Below are 15,004 nucleotides of genomic sequence, written 5' to 3'. Positions count from 1 at the left end.
CTATTATTGGGAGTGGACTACATCCACCCTGATTGAATTGGCCTTGTCAACACTGGTTCGCCACCTGTGAAGTAACTCCCTGCTCTCCATGTGTTTGTATATAATGCCTGCATCTGTAGCTTTCACTCTATGCATCCGAAGAAGTGAGGTTTTTACTCACGAAAGCTTATGCCCAAATAAATCTGTTAGTCTTTAAGGTGCCACCAGACTCTTTGTTGTTTCTATAGTAGACAGGGCCTTAGTGTTAATGGGATTTACTTATTGAAGGGGAGAACAGACTTCTAAAAGACTTAAAATGCATGCATTTTTGTTTAACTATAAAGGTGACCCTATTTTAAACTTCACAAAAGTGAACTTACCTTCGCTGTTATGACTGGAACTTCCTCTCTTCTTGTTTTGCAGGAGCTGACAAGTGCTTTGATGCATGTGAAACTACACCTTTTTGTCCAGATTTTTACACTTGTGTTCTTCCCAACAGCAATATGGCTTTTTCTTCAAGCATTATCAGTCACACCTATAAATGAATGGCTTTTAAAAGGGTATGTTTAAACATATTAGAGTGAAATATATTTATGGCTACTTATTAAGGGCTGCTGTACCAGTAATATGTGTTTAACAGTTATATAGTGAAGAGATTTCACTGTGTAGTTTCATGCTTTGACACTTGCTACTGAAGAAGCAGTACACATAAAATTATCCTTTCAGAATTATGGTCTCATGTTTAGAAAGACTTGTCAGCTAATTTCATATGTAGGGAGCTTGCAACAGATCAGCTTTCTCTTTGACAAGCAGTCTGTCGAAGCTGCTATGCTTGGTTTCAAGACGTATGGAAAAAAGTGATTGCTGAAGAGAGGCTTAAATCTATGAATACTTTTAAAAAAGCACAATATATGGCATATGTGTTACAAGTATTGTATGTATTTTGCATCCACACTGTACACATCCAAATGATTGTTCAATATTAGTTCTTCTGCTAAATTGTGGGGGGAAAAAATAGCGTTTTTATGTTGGAACAAATCTCGTTCTTTGAAATGGTGAATTAAGTAGTGACTGTTTATCATGAGAATAAAAGGCATTGTCTTAAATGAATTTTTCTAATCTTCAAACAAATGTTTAGATACAAAGTGACAGTATATATATAAATGATATGATAATGAACAGTACAAAAAATGCTAAAATAGAGAAGCATCAAAATCAAACTTAAATGGCAAAAACCACCAGGCTTTGCTGTGTAGTTAAAATATAAAAATTAATCTATTGTGTTAGAAATATCCCAGTTGTAAATAGAGAGCTGTGCTGTTCCATCTATTGGAAAGAAACCCTATTGCTTCAGAACAATCCCCCATCTAAGTATCTTAGCTGTAAAGCTGCTCATGTGTGTATGTGTTGGCAAGAGAAGATCTTAAAAGAGAGGTGTTGCTGTTTTTTTCAAAAGTATTTCTCCAGACAGCTTTGTTTTTCTAAGTATAAAGTGGTGCACACATTACAAGTGACGTTGAATTTGAGACAACAAAAACATCATTTAGGAAATGTTAGTGCTGTTTCTCATAATGTGTCAATAGATCAGTTGGAGTAGAAGCATGCCAGTGTATCAGAATTAATTTAGACTTGGTGAAGCATAAAAATAGTTACAGTAAATATGATTGCAAAGGTTTTGCACCAGCATGACTAGTGACAGGCTTCCTCATCATCATAGCCTGTCAAAATTCAGTCCTAACAAAAACCAGTCTCATTTGCTAGACTGCGAAGTGCAAGCAGTTTTGATTCCTTTCTTCCCACTCTCTGCATTGCTATCCCCATTCCCCTCTTTCTTTTGATGACATTTTTCATGCCACTTTAGTCCTTACAGGATGCATTCTTATCTTAATACACAGGGGTATATACATGCAACTCCCTAAACATTGGTTTTCTCTCAAATATGCATTTACGGTCATTTTTACACAGGGATCTAATAAGCAAATACGCTTTTTGTGACGCTTATAAATGCTTCACAGACACCCATAAAATCATTCTATCGTTTCTGTTTTCACGGTATTTTATCTTTTATTACAATTAGCCTATCATATGGGGGTTTCACACTAAGAATGCTCAGGTTCGTGAACTCATGGAAAATTATTTCAAGAGGGTACTGTCGCGGAGTGTGGGGGACTCAGGGCCCTGCACCTCCGGCTTCCTGTGATTCACCATGACTCTCAGGCAGCCAGTAAAGCAGAAGGTTTATTTTAGACGACAGGAACACAGTCCAAGACAGGTCTTGCAGGCACAGACAACAGGATCGCCCCGAGTTAGGTCCATCTTGGGGTCCCAGGGCGCCCCAGCCCCCTTGGGAGGTCAGAGCCCCGTCTGCCTCCCAGCCATATCACCAGCTAGCTCCTGAAACTCTCCCTTCAGCGACCCCTCCCACAGCCTTTGTTCAGTTTCCTGGGGAAAGGTGTCACCTGGCCTCTAACCCCTTCCTGGGTTCTCACATTACATGCTCAGGTATTTTCCCTCGGTCAGTCTCCCATCCCCCAACGCAGACCATCCTAGCCACACTCCCCTGTCAGCATTCAAAGACCACAGTAAGAACAGTCCCAGTTCATCACAGGTACTTTATGAATACTGCTATTCACAATGCTGGGCAGGCAAGCAGCAGTTGTATGCAAGTGAAGGGGAAAGCTGTATGCTGAAGGGGAAAACTCTATGGGAGTTTGGGGATGGGTTAGGGGAGGATTCAAAGAGCCTTCCACCCCTTGCACAGCCTGCTTAACGGCCAGGCTGAATTGCTGCCCCTGTGTTTTGTGGAACACTTGGACGGCTCTATCTCTATTCTCTAGAGGCACTAGGGTACCCCAATCAAGATGGGGAGGGGTAGGAAGAGGTGGGGCCAAGACTTCTCTTTTCACACACCAAATAACAGAGCTAGGACCAGGGGCTGGCAAGATTCTCCTCACAAAAGAGTGTAATAGGGGGTTTGCTGCCACTGTGCTCTCATGAACTCCCAGAGCCATTCTGCCTCCCATGGCAGACTACCTCCTAGTGCTCTCTCTGGGACTATGTGGCTCAGCACTGCTCTCAACACAAGGCTATGCCTAAAAAATACAACCATCAAGGCCAAGGTTAGTTTCCTGCAGTGCTTCTGTAGTTAGTTAATGATTGAGTCTCCTGAATGTTAGGAGTGCTGTGTTTGTCTGTCCAGAGTAGCTGCCTCTTTTTTGTTATAAATTATTTAGGGGACAAATTCAAATCTTATCAGCACCTTCATTTTCATTTAGCTTTGTTCTCAAGCTTTTAAATTTTAATTTTCTATTGTTGCATATTTTTCTTTCTTTCTTTCCTTTTTACATGATGTGATATCTGAAAGCCATTTGCTTTTAAATTATTTTTAGGATGTTTAGAACAAAATAAAGCTGAGGGTGGAGGCTAGGGATGAGAGGGGAGGATGAAATAAAAGACAAGCTGAAACCACCCACAAAATTTTAATTCATTTTTGTCGACTGACTGGATTTCAAGTTGACAGTGTCCTTTTAAAAGAAACCTGAAGAAGCAACTGAGTGCCCTGTCTATGTTAATCTTTTCCACCATTGGAATGGATTCTATAAGAATGTAACCATTTACAACACTAAGGTTTTAAGATCTAACGTGATGGTGTTCATTGCATATGTGATTTCCGGGCTTCTTAATAATCAAATAGTTGTAACACACTGGAAAAGTATGTATGGGGTATCATCAGCATGTGAACCCAAGACCTTCATACCCACAGCACAGACTTCTACTGTCTGACCTAATGGAATATCTCCGTTATTACTTCTACCAGCTAGGCTGTTGGCCAGGAGAGGGGGACATGGCACATACTTTGTTAGTGTGTTGCATAAAGCTCTTATTAAATAATATAATAGTTTTCAGGCTATTTTTTTAATATACATATTTTGAAACTCATTCGATATGCAGACTATTAGAAATATTTTCTATTTAGCATACAACATGCTTTTCTATAGATTAATATGTTCTTATAAAAGATATTCAGAAGTATGTCTGTAGAGTGACTTAAAAAAAAAACTTGCAAATGTAATATCTGATTTTCGAAGTGGCTCACACAAATCTTATTCACTGAAGCTTTCTCTTTCTATAGTGCAGAAATCCCTTTTCTGTCAACTGGAGATGGCCATACATTTCAAATCTCTACTGATAACTTCTATTTTAACCCACCCCTTTTTGCTCTTTATTATTTCAGGTGAGAAGTTCCATGAACTAACCATTTAAAGAGATTTAATTAAATCAAGATATGATGCGGTGGATAGGGCAGCCATATCACCATGTGCTTGTCTGCTTTTTTTCTTTTTCTTTTTTTTTGTTAGAGAAGCACCATCAACTTGCCAGAATGTTTTTATATATATATTGCCTCTTTAAAAAATAAATAAATTAGAGCTGATCCTGCAAAAACACTAAATGCTTTTAACTCCAACTGGCATTATTAGGCATTGAGGGCACTCACCACCTCAAAGGAGGTACTTCAAACCTTGCATGATTGGATCCATATAATGCTGCTTTCCATCGTTTCAGTTTCCTTCTCTAACAACGCTAACTGTGACTGATAAAGTGGCCACATCGATCATCCTTTATCCATTCCTTCTAATTTAATTTTTTTCTCATGTTTCTAAGCATTCATTAACAGCAAATCTATTCTGTAATATAGTTTCTTTCTGTCCTGGCTTATCAATACCCCTTTGGTGTTAATATCACTTTCTACTATATCTCTGAGTGTGAGCTAGCACTTTAAAATTCAAAGTAGTTAATGTCTAGAGATGGCCTTGAACCAGAATAGTGGGTCAGAAACATAAACACTGGCAAGTTTAGGTTGGGCCCATTATCAGTTAAGAGCCTTAGCTGGTTTTGTTGCCCTTAACCAGCCTCAAGTCTTAATGGGCAGAGTCTGAACTCTTGTTGCATACCTTGTAAAACCAGAGGCACTACTTGTGTAAGCTTACCTACTGTGAATAGAAGATGCCCTGCAAGATTAGGGCATTATGATCTTACTGATGTAATGCCTGCAACACTGCATATGTAATATAAAACTTATTTAAGCCATAGTGGCTAACATTGTTGTGGTAAGTGAACTCAAGACCCCTTCCTTTCAAAAGACACACTGTCAAGTATTTAGGCCTAAAAAGTAACTTCCTAAATTTAGTGTAATCTGCTGTGGCATGTTCTCATATTAAATATATATTTAAAAATAACCAATGATTAATTTTTGTACATTCTATTTTTGTGGGATGTACTTAAAACAAAAAAAAAGCTCACTTGCTCTTTTTCTCTTGTGCTCACTCTGCAGTAACATTCACCATACACATTACTAAAGCATCATCGATGCACAAACAAGGATGTGAGCAACACAGCTATTGTAGTATCTGCGTTTCTAAAAATTAGTGGGAAAAGCAATTGATGTTTGACTAATAGATGTAGAAAAAAACAGTAAGGAAGAAAATGTTTATCTTCAATCTTCTGAGAGTTTTACAAGAGAGAATGAAAATACAAATAAAGATGAAACACTTGACAACTTCTCTTAACGTGCAATAAATAAAAAAATTATTGGTGTTTTTAAAATGTTTTAACTAAAAGTAGAAGAGAACAATGTGAACCTAAGATAATGAACCTACATCTTCTCCCTCCGCCCCCTTCTTAGTGGTCCACATTTTTAGAACGTGGTATCTTCTGTGGAAAAAATAAATGCATACGTCTTATGTTGCATATTTTCCATAATAGATATGGTGTTTCAAAGCACTTTACACACATAAATAAATCAAGACTCAATTTTGTAAATTGTAAGTGTTATAATCTCCATGGTACAGATGGGGAAACAGAGTCACTAAGGTTAACTGATTTATTCAGGATCACAGAGCGGGGATGATCACAGTGGCGTGGATGATAACAGAACACATAAAAGTCTTGCTTCCTAGTGCTGTGCTCTAGCCACTAGACAGTTGAGCTTGTGATGACTAATCATTTCTGTTCAGCTTTGATGGTTGTTTAGTGCTAGTGTCTTGCAGTGAATATTGCATTTCCTTTTTTGTGTTTAGTTTGCAGACTGTAGGCTGTATGCCACCTCCTGTATCTTCTGCAGTGATTTTAACCAAAGCTGTTGGTGGAAATGAGGTGAGTTTTTATTTTATTCACAATTGATTTTATTTGTTGTTGATTTGTGTAACCAAAATCATGTGCTAAAACATGTAGCCTGGTGAAATAGAGCTTTTCATATTATTACAGTTTATGAAGACTCTCAAAGTTAAAGCATGGATACAAAAAAAGGCAAATTTAAATTTATCATGTAAACTGGGGTTCTCAAACTGCGGGTTGGAACCCCTCAGGGGTTTGCAAGGTTATTACATAGGGGGTCGCGAGCTGTCAGCCTCCACCCCAAACTCCACTTTGCATCCAGCATTTATAATGGTGTTAACTATATATATATATATATATATATATATATAGTTAAGTGTTTTTTAATTTATAAGGAGGGGTCACACTCAGAGGATTGCTATTTGAAAGGGGTCATCTGTACAAAAGTTTGAGAACCACTGGTGTAACATCCTGACAAACGCCTGTGACTACTGAGACCACTGTTGCTACAGTGATATAATCACATCCATCTCTATTATGGTGTATTTCTCCTTTCCCTACCAGTTTGTGTATTTATTCACCTGTTGTATATTGTCTGAATCTTAGATAGTGAGCTCCCTGGGGCAGGGACACAGTCTCTGTGGTGGTTGTTTGTACAGTGCTTAGTATTACGGGGCACTAAGCCCTGTTTAGGATCCTGAGGCAATACAAATAATTATTACACACAAAAAGCTACATTAAAACAGTGATCTCCAAAGTGGGGTGCACGCACCCCAGGGTGTTTGCAAGAGGATCCTTGTGGGTGCGCGCTTTTTTTTTTTAATTATTATTTTTGGTGCTTCGGCAGTTCGGGTGGGAGTCCGAGTGGCTTTTTTATTTTTATTTTTTTTGCTTCGGCAAAAATGGTAGCGCTGGCGCGGCAGGAGGTGTGTGCTCAAAATTTTTTTACTGATGGGGTGCACGATCAAAAAGTTTGGAGACCACTGTATTAAAAGACCATTAGAGGGTTGTAAAGTGAAGTGCTCAGAAAGTTAGGAAATGCCAGAAAAAGGTACAGGCAACTTTAATTCAGTCCCTGTGTGTATGCAGTATGATTCAGTCTTTAATTCTATGTTCACATACTATTTTTTTGCCCAGGATCCCTACCTCATTCAGTGCACATGATGGACAATGCTCACTGAATGGGTAGCTGTTCATTACTTTTTTCTCTCCTCATTTACTGCACATTACTCAGACCCTGCTCTGAAGTCAGAATTATTAATTTCCTCTTTGGCTTTTCTGTTGTACTTATAGCTATAGTACAGGGGTAGGCAACCTATGGCACACGTGCCAAAGGCAGCACATGAGCTGATTGTCAGTGGCACTCACTCTGCCCGGGTCCTGGCCACTGGTCCGGGGTGCTCTACATTTTAATTTAATTTTAAATGAAGCTGCTTAAACATTTTAGAAACCTTATTTACTTTACATACAACAATAGTTTATTTATATATTATAGACTTATAGAAAGAGACCACCTAAAAATGTTAAAATGTATTACTGGCACGCAAAACCTTAAATTAGAGTGAATAAATGAAGACTCGGCACACCACTTCTGAAAGGTTGCCGACCCCTGCTATAGTATCTGAGTACTGCAAAAATATTGATGTTTATTTTCATTGCACACCAGTGAGATGAGGGGAGGGGTGGTATTATTCCCATTTCACAGATGAGGGAATTGAGGCCCAGATGTTTACAGGAGCCTAAGTCTCATTTTCCAAAGGAATTTAGGCACTTAAGAGTCTAAATACCATAGACGGTGTATGGGGTTTAGACTCTTAAGTGCCTAAGTGCCTTTTGAAGATGAGACATAGGCTCCTAAATCAGTTAGGCATTGTTCCGCTGAGTGAAGCAATGCCTAAATAGCTTTGCATTTTCTAACTTTTGAGTACTTTTCAACTTTAATAGTGTCTTTTAATGTAGGGTTTTTAAAATGTAATTTCCTAGTTTTTTTTGTTTTTGTTTTAAAGCAAGCTGGTAAAACAGAAATTCAATCACGAATCATCATATTGACACCCCCATGGTTCATCAGCAGAGTTGGAACTTTTAAATCCTCTGCCATTTGAGCTCATGGAGCAACTTATAGCAGTAGTAGGCTGTCATCCTGTGGACCAGGTTAGAGGGGGATGAGACATATGCTTTGCCTGTGGGTTGCGCACACATTTTCTGATGTCAGGATTGGTGAAGCTTGGGTGTCTTGGTTTCACACTAGGTTCTGGAGGGGAGTGTGGTCTAGTGGCCACATATTTCTGCCTCTTCTCCTGAGCTGGACCCTTTCTGCCCTGTCCCCTCCATACTGTCCCCGTCTCAGTCATCTCTGCCTGCCCGCTTTACCCCTTAGCTTCTTGTCTCTTCACCTAGCCAGTCCTAGTCTCCATCCGAGTCTCGGACTTCACATCTCAATACCAATTTCCCTCACTAGCTCATTGTCCCAATCTATTCCCTCACCTTCCTCCCCACCATGTCTGGCTCTTGTCCCTTCTGCATTCAAGTCAGGGTGCATCTTCCTCCAAAGTCCCTGGGCACCAGAAGCGGGAGCATTGAGAGCACAGAAGAGACAGTCTCCCTGCTCTCAGTTCTGGTGCCTCGTGCTACAGCAGCCACTGGCTGCTGGAAATAACAGTTGCAGGGAAATGTCCCTAAAGCCTCTCCAGGGGCTGAAGCATGCTCAATACAGATGGAATCTATAGAGAATTTAGTTGCCAAATTCTGACAAATCTCTAGTGAGAATGTGCAATGTTTATTTATTTATTTGTGGCTTACAGCATGGCCACATTCAGGCTCTTTTCCCGAATGGGAACAGCAAAAGGCACATGACTGACACCAGGGCAATGCCCCTGCCAAATTTCAATCCCTTGCTCCAAAGCAAGGAGGTTCTAGAGCTTCTCAACTGAATGGTTATGAGAATTTTTTAATGTAGGAAAAACAATGTCTTTTTCTCTGTCACTGAAATCACCTCTGATTTGTGAAGTTGTATTTAATATCTGAAGTGAAATTCAGTTTGCATGGTGGTAGTGATTGTTGACTATTATCCCTTCTAGTCTACTGTTGTCTCATCAAGCTCTGATTCTTCTTCTTATATGATTCTTCTTACAGAGTTAGAGATTTGGAGGGCTTCAGTGGATTTTATAAGGGTAGAGAATGGAGGTGGTGGTGGATAGTTGCAATATGTTAGTAAGAAACATGAAGTGGTGAGTTGAAATGCCTCGTTTGAAATAGCAGGCATAATTGAGTCTGTCTGGGGGCTGGTCCACACTAAGCCCCCAGTTCGAACTAAGATATGCAACTTCAGCTACAGTCGAAGTATCTTAGTTCGAACTTAAAGGTACTTACCACGGGTCCACACTCGGCAGGCAGGCTCCCCCGTTGACTCCGCCTACTCCTCTCGCGGAGCAGGATTACCGGTGTCGATGGCAAGCACTTCCGGGATCGATTTATCGCGTCTAGACAAGATGCGATAAATCAATCACAGAAGATCGATTGCTTGCCGCCGAACCAGCGGGTAAGTATATACGTACCCTGGATTAAAGTACTGAGAAGAAAAAGAACTGAGAGTCTTTAAAGGAACCATTAGACAGTGTAGCCTAGTGGACAGAGCACTTGAGTGGGACACAGGAGACCTGGGTTCTATTCCCATCTCTGCCACAGGCCTGCTGGGTAACTTTGGGCAATTCACGTCACTGTTCAGTGCCTCAGTTTCCCCATCTTTAAAAATGGGGATAATGGTACTTATCTTCTTTTGTGAAGCACTTTGAGCTCTTCTGATGGAAAAGCACTATATAAGAAACACATTAGATAAATGCTATATTTTTATTATTATTAAGTCTAGATAAGAGCGAGCAAGTATTTGTTAAAATGCTTGGGGCGATTGCTAACACCATTAGGCTAGAAGCCACTGGGATAACTGGAGATTTTGCATAATTGGAAAATTTGGTCATGAAATTATGAAAATAAAGGGAGGATTTGTAATTTTTTTTTATAAGGATCTATTTTTAAATCAGCATATGTACTAATGGGGACATACTTCTGTTGAATAAGGAGGGTACGGTAAGTGAATTTAATCTTAAGGGTAGTTTGAGTAACTAATTGAGCTTTGTTCACTGATTCTAAATTTCAGCTGTACTGTGATTTTTGGTGCAAAACCAGGTAAATTTAAAAATCCATTGTCAGTAAAATGAGGAATTTAATTAGCAGCATAAATTGGCATTTATAAAACTATAAGACCTGCCAATATTTATGTATTTATTTCTGTTTTGGTCTAAAGAAACTCTACACCAAAGAATGACCACCAAAGTGCTGGGTGCCCTTGATGCACATTTAAGAACACAATGACTCAGAAGTTACAGAACATAAAACCATCAAAAGCAGTAACACTTCTCCCTCTTCCCTCACTGCACACATCATTTGGTCACTAAACATATGACCCGTACAGCGTGAAACCTCTAGTGCACTCCACTGCCTCTGCCATCCACAATGCCTGCTCAAACAGACTGGCTTTGCAGAGCGCCTGGAAAACCAACTAATTGGGGCTATTTCAGAGTTTGAGGGTCAGAGCAGTTCAGAGAAAACTAGCTTTTATGGGGAGCCTGCTGCCAGTACTCCCCGGCCTTTTATAGTGAAGGGGGAATCAAACTTGAGGACATCTTCTGGTTGCAACTGTGGCATTATGATATGGGGGAGGCATTCTCTCAAGTAGATGGCCTCAAACTCTTTAGGGTTTTGTAGGTCAAAACTAACATCTTATACTCCACTTCGATATGCAAAGTATGCAAAGAGCAAAGGAGAAAAATTGAGTTCAAGTGTCTGGGATGCTAAGACCAATAATAAAAGATATTTAAAATACTGTATTGGAGTTCAGAGGATGGCAGAAGGGGGAATCCAGTGAGGCCATTAATAGGATGGCAGAGCAAAATGGTCCTTGAGGGGTTCAAGAAAAGAGAGCAGCTGTTCCTTCTCTGCAGATATTAGAGTAAGGGTAGTCACTAATGGCAGTTTTTTCTCTTCCTGTTGCGGGAGGTTCTGCACCTATTGCTGACTAGGAAGAATAGCCTTTTCTGTAGATCCCCCAATTCATATCTACTTGGGCAGTTGGGAGGGTCGACAGTGTCAGCTCATCCTCATATGTACCTCTGCTCATCTCCTTTTGACAGAGGTCACACAAATCTTGATGAGTGGGCTATCCTCTCAACTCTCTTTCCGCTCTTGTTTCTTCCTTCCATTTAGCCTTCACACTAATTTCCCTTTTTTCTTCTATCATTTCCCTGTACGCACTGATACCTTCATCAACCCGACAAACAAAATTCTAAAACAGCTGCTGCTTATCTCACAAATCAATTTAGTTTATTTGGAAAACCAATTTCAGGTAAATGAGTTGTGTGTAAGAAAACTCTGCTCCCATGAATGCAGGCAAAAAGTAAATACAAAAGGGGCTATTATGAAAATGACACATCAAGATCTAATTTTTAATTTGAGATGTTTTCCACGCTATTTGTCTGGCTGTACCGTTAATTATTTTTAGGATATCGCTTGGTACTGGGGAAATACTAGAGAAGGATGGTCATGGAGTGAAAACACAGAATTGAAAGAGAGATCTGTTTTCAGATTCCAACTCTGCCAGCATGCCAGACTCTCATCATGGCCTTGGAAATACCACTAAGGGCTAGACTATAAAAGGTGTTTTGGTGCCTAAAGTTGCAGAATAGATGCCCGATGGGATTTTCAAAAGCACCTAGGGGCTATCTCCCATTGATTTTTTGTTTAAAGAGCAAGGATTTTTGTAAATCATACAAGATGATTATCTGCTACTCTAAATACCTTTAAAATTCTGCCCTAAGTCTCTCTATGCATCTGTAAAATGCGGACGATAATTTTACCAACATTACAGGGTGTTGCAAACTCAAAAGAGTTTTGATATCTTCAGATGGAAGATTCTATGGAAGTACAAAATATTATTAAAAGGTGTTTGGCAGAGAGCAAGTATAGTCCTTTCTTTGGAAAAAAAGAGGCTGAAAATTAGATTTGTAAGTCTATCATATTTTTTTGGAAAAAACAATTTGAGATGACTTTTATGGGCGGCTTAATGACACATTTTGAAAAGTTTAATTTACTACACAAGAGTCAGGATAGTATTGTGCAGATAAATCACATCAGACAATTTGTGTTATGGAAGTTTGACCCTTTACTACTTCACAAGAGGAAATTGTAAAAGTGATTTTTTTTTATTTTAACAGTTAATTAAAAAACTAGTCTAAAGAACTCCTTAATTTTAGTCAAATTGACTTCTCTTTTTGTATGTTCCTCCTGGCTTTGTATATACTAGACTTGGTGCTTCCAAAATAAGATGCTGCTATATATTCAAGGCAGAGGACTTGTAAATACAAAAGAATGAAATACAATGAAAAAGATTAATAAATGTATTCCAGGACCAAGATAATTGGGGAAAGTACTAAAAGTTATTTTTAAATTTTGTTTATTTAAGGATTTGTAAAAGATTAAAAACCAAATTGTAAAATGAAAGGTATACAAATAGTTATTCTCCCTTTGATTCCTTTCCTGAAAGGCTATGTACAAATAAATAAACTAATGATTTTAACTGATATTTTAAAATGAACTGCATGGAAGTTGTCACACTGGCAAATAAATACTGGAAAATTCCAATGTTTTTTTTATTAAAAACAAACAAACAAACAAAAGGTGAACCCTAACAACATGGTAAAGTCAGAAGAAAGATATTGATTTTTCTAAAAATATCAGAAAGCTTCTTTGAACTGTGTGTATATGTACATTAACCTTTAAAAAACAAAATACTATGACTGTAAAAGAAAGTGCAAACCTTAATGTTTTGTGTATTTTACTTTGTACTACTGTGTGGGGTATTATTTGACACTGGATGGTAACTCACAAATATTATGAAAGATTACTTACGATCTTTACAGGAAATATTCATATTACGATGTTTGGCTTCCTTCTCTAATATAACCCTTTCGTGACTGTATGTTAAATCTTCTCAAGTGATCTTGCCTAAGATGTTATGAAAATGTAACTATAACCTGGAAGTTACAGTATGTATTAATGGATATTTTTCAGGTTTTGGCATATGTGTGTAGGGGGTGGGGTCAGCATGAGGGCAGGACTGGTCCTGAAGGGCTGCATTTGTGAAAATCTTTAGTTAAGCTGCACTGTACACATACACATGCAGAGAAGTAACTGTGAGCACACACTATGTGTATACATAGAGAACTGCTTTATCATTACAGAGAAGTGGTCCACCTACTGTAGTCTGGTATTATTTTCTATACACCCTAATGTGTTGTTTATTTTTTTGACCACTGCTTTGCTTTGAGCAAATAGCTTTTATTTTACTGTCAGACTGAGGCTCAGTTATTTTTCCATTGAATGGTTTTTTTGTACCCACCAGTACATATGAGTAGTCCGAATTGTTACTTACAATCTGGACTTAATCCGCCACAGTGTCTGTTAGGAACCTCTTAAGTTCCTCACAGTCTTCTCAAGTCTTGACTAACCTAAAACATATTGATATCTGCCATTTTTTCTCCCACACTGTTCACTCATATTTAACATCAGTAGTTCTAGTACAGATCCAAAGGATGCCTCCTGTTAACCTTGTGAAAAGTTGAAAATTGACTATTTATTTCTACTCTTTGTTTTTGGTCTCTTAGCCAGTTTCTGATTAATGACAGAACCTTAACTCCTACCCTGTTTCCTTAATAGCCTCTTATTTACCAGCTACTGATGTAATATGCAGACTGGGGAATTGTGCATGCAAATAGATATTTACACATGAATTCCAGTTAACATATGTAGCTACCCATTTTGCATTTGTATATTTGTGTGTTTAGCTTAAACTCTGATTATTGAACTTTTAAATAGATCGATTTGTGGGAGCAAAAAATGAGGACATAATTTAGAGGTCTAGTCCTGCAAAGGCATAATACCGAGTTCAATACATTACATGTATGATTTTCAAAAGTATTTAGCATTGCCTTTAAGCCAGTGGGAGCAGAGTTAAGCCAACAAAGAGTACTTTTAATAATCCCCACCTTTATTGGCTTACGCCAAAATTTTGTGCACCCCAAACCCTATTGAATTCAGTGGGAACTGAAGGTGACCTTCACCTCTGAAAATCAGACCATTTTGATTTATTAACTGTAGGCATCAGTGCTGGGGAAAGCTTTGGCCTTAGAACTTTTATCTAAGCTTTCATCCTATTTACTATTTGCCCGTATGCCCCCAGAATGCCCTGTTGTCTGCTGAAAGCAGCTCCTCTCCTCACCTTGTAAAGTCTGCAGGAGAGAGTTCGTCTCACAGGGTTGAGAACTTGCTTTATCCCTTTCCCGGCTGCAGATCTAAAGCGTATTAGAGCAGGGATTTTCCCTGTAACCTTTGTAACATATGCAGGAGCCTTCCCTCTATTCCAGTGCATCTTGAGAAGTATCTTACAAAGTGCATTTGGGCTGAGGAAGGACATAGTTGAGCTCCCTTCCTGTGCTTCTCTCTGGGAACTGTTTTTCAGCTCACTTATTTATTTCATTTCTCGTGTGGTAGAGCATTGAGGCCGAGGCCCCATTGTGCTAGGCACTGTACAAATGTATAACAGAGTCCTTGCCCCAGAGAACTTACAATCTAAATATTAGACTGTAGACAACAGGTGGATGCAGCAAATAGAAGATTGGAGCACAAGGAGACAATGAGATAATATTAGTCACTTAGGCCTGGGCTACACTAGCGGAGGGGTTCGAACTAAGATACACAACTTCAGCTACGCTATTCGTGTAGCTGAAGTCGAAGTATCTTAGTTCGACTTACCTGGCCGTCCGCACGGCGGCGAATTAACCGCCGCGGCTCCTCCATCGAC

General features: G+C 39.0%; 1 protein-coding gene across 3 annotated transcripts in view; it reads left to right on the top strand.

Moving 5' to 3' along the window:
- Positions 1-15,004, top strand: part of SLC10A7 (solute carrier family 10 member 7) — a 214,067-nt gene that overhangs the window by 19,025 nt on the left and 180,038 nt on the right. For 2 of the 3 annotated variants that reach the window (XM_034771234.1, XM_034771235.1), the window contains exons 3-4: positions 403-539; positions 6,057-6,132. In XM_034771234.1, the coding sequence (XP_034627125.1) occupies positions 403-539; positions 6,057-6,132 (213 nt within the window). Of the gene's footprint in view, positions 1-402; positions 540-6,056; positions 6,133-15,004 lie in introns of those variants that run through there. The other variant, XM_034771236.1, reaches the window with a different exon arrangement.

This window comes from Trachemys scripta, chromosome 5 (assembly GCF_013100865.1).
Source record: "Trachemys scripta elegans isolate TJP31775 chromosome 5, CAS_Tse_1.0, whole genome shotgun sequence".
NCBI lineage: Eukaryota > Metazoa > Chordata > Testudines > Emydidae > Trachemys > Trachemys scripta.
Note: the sequence above shows the minus strand (reverse complement) of the source record. Positions and strands in the feature narration are given on the sequence as shown.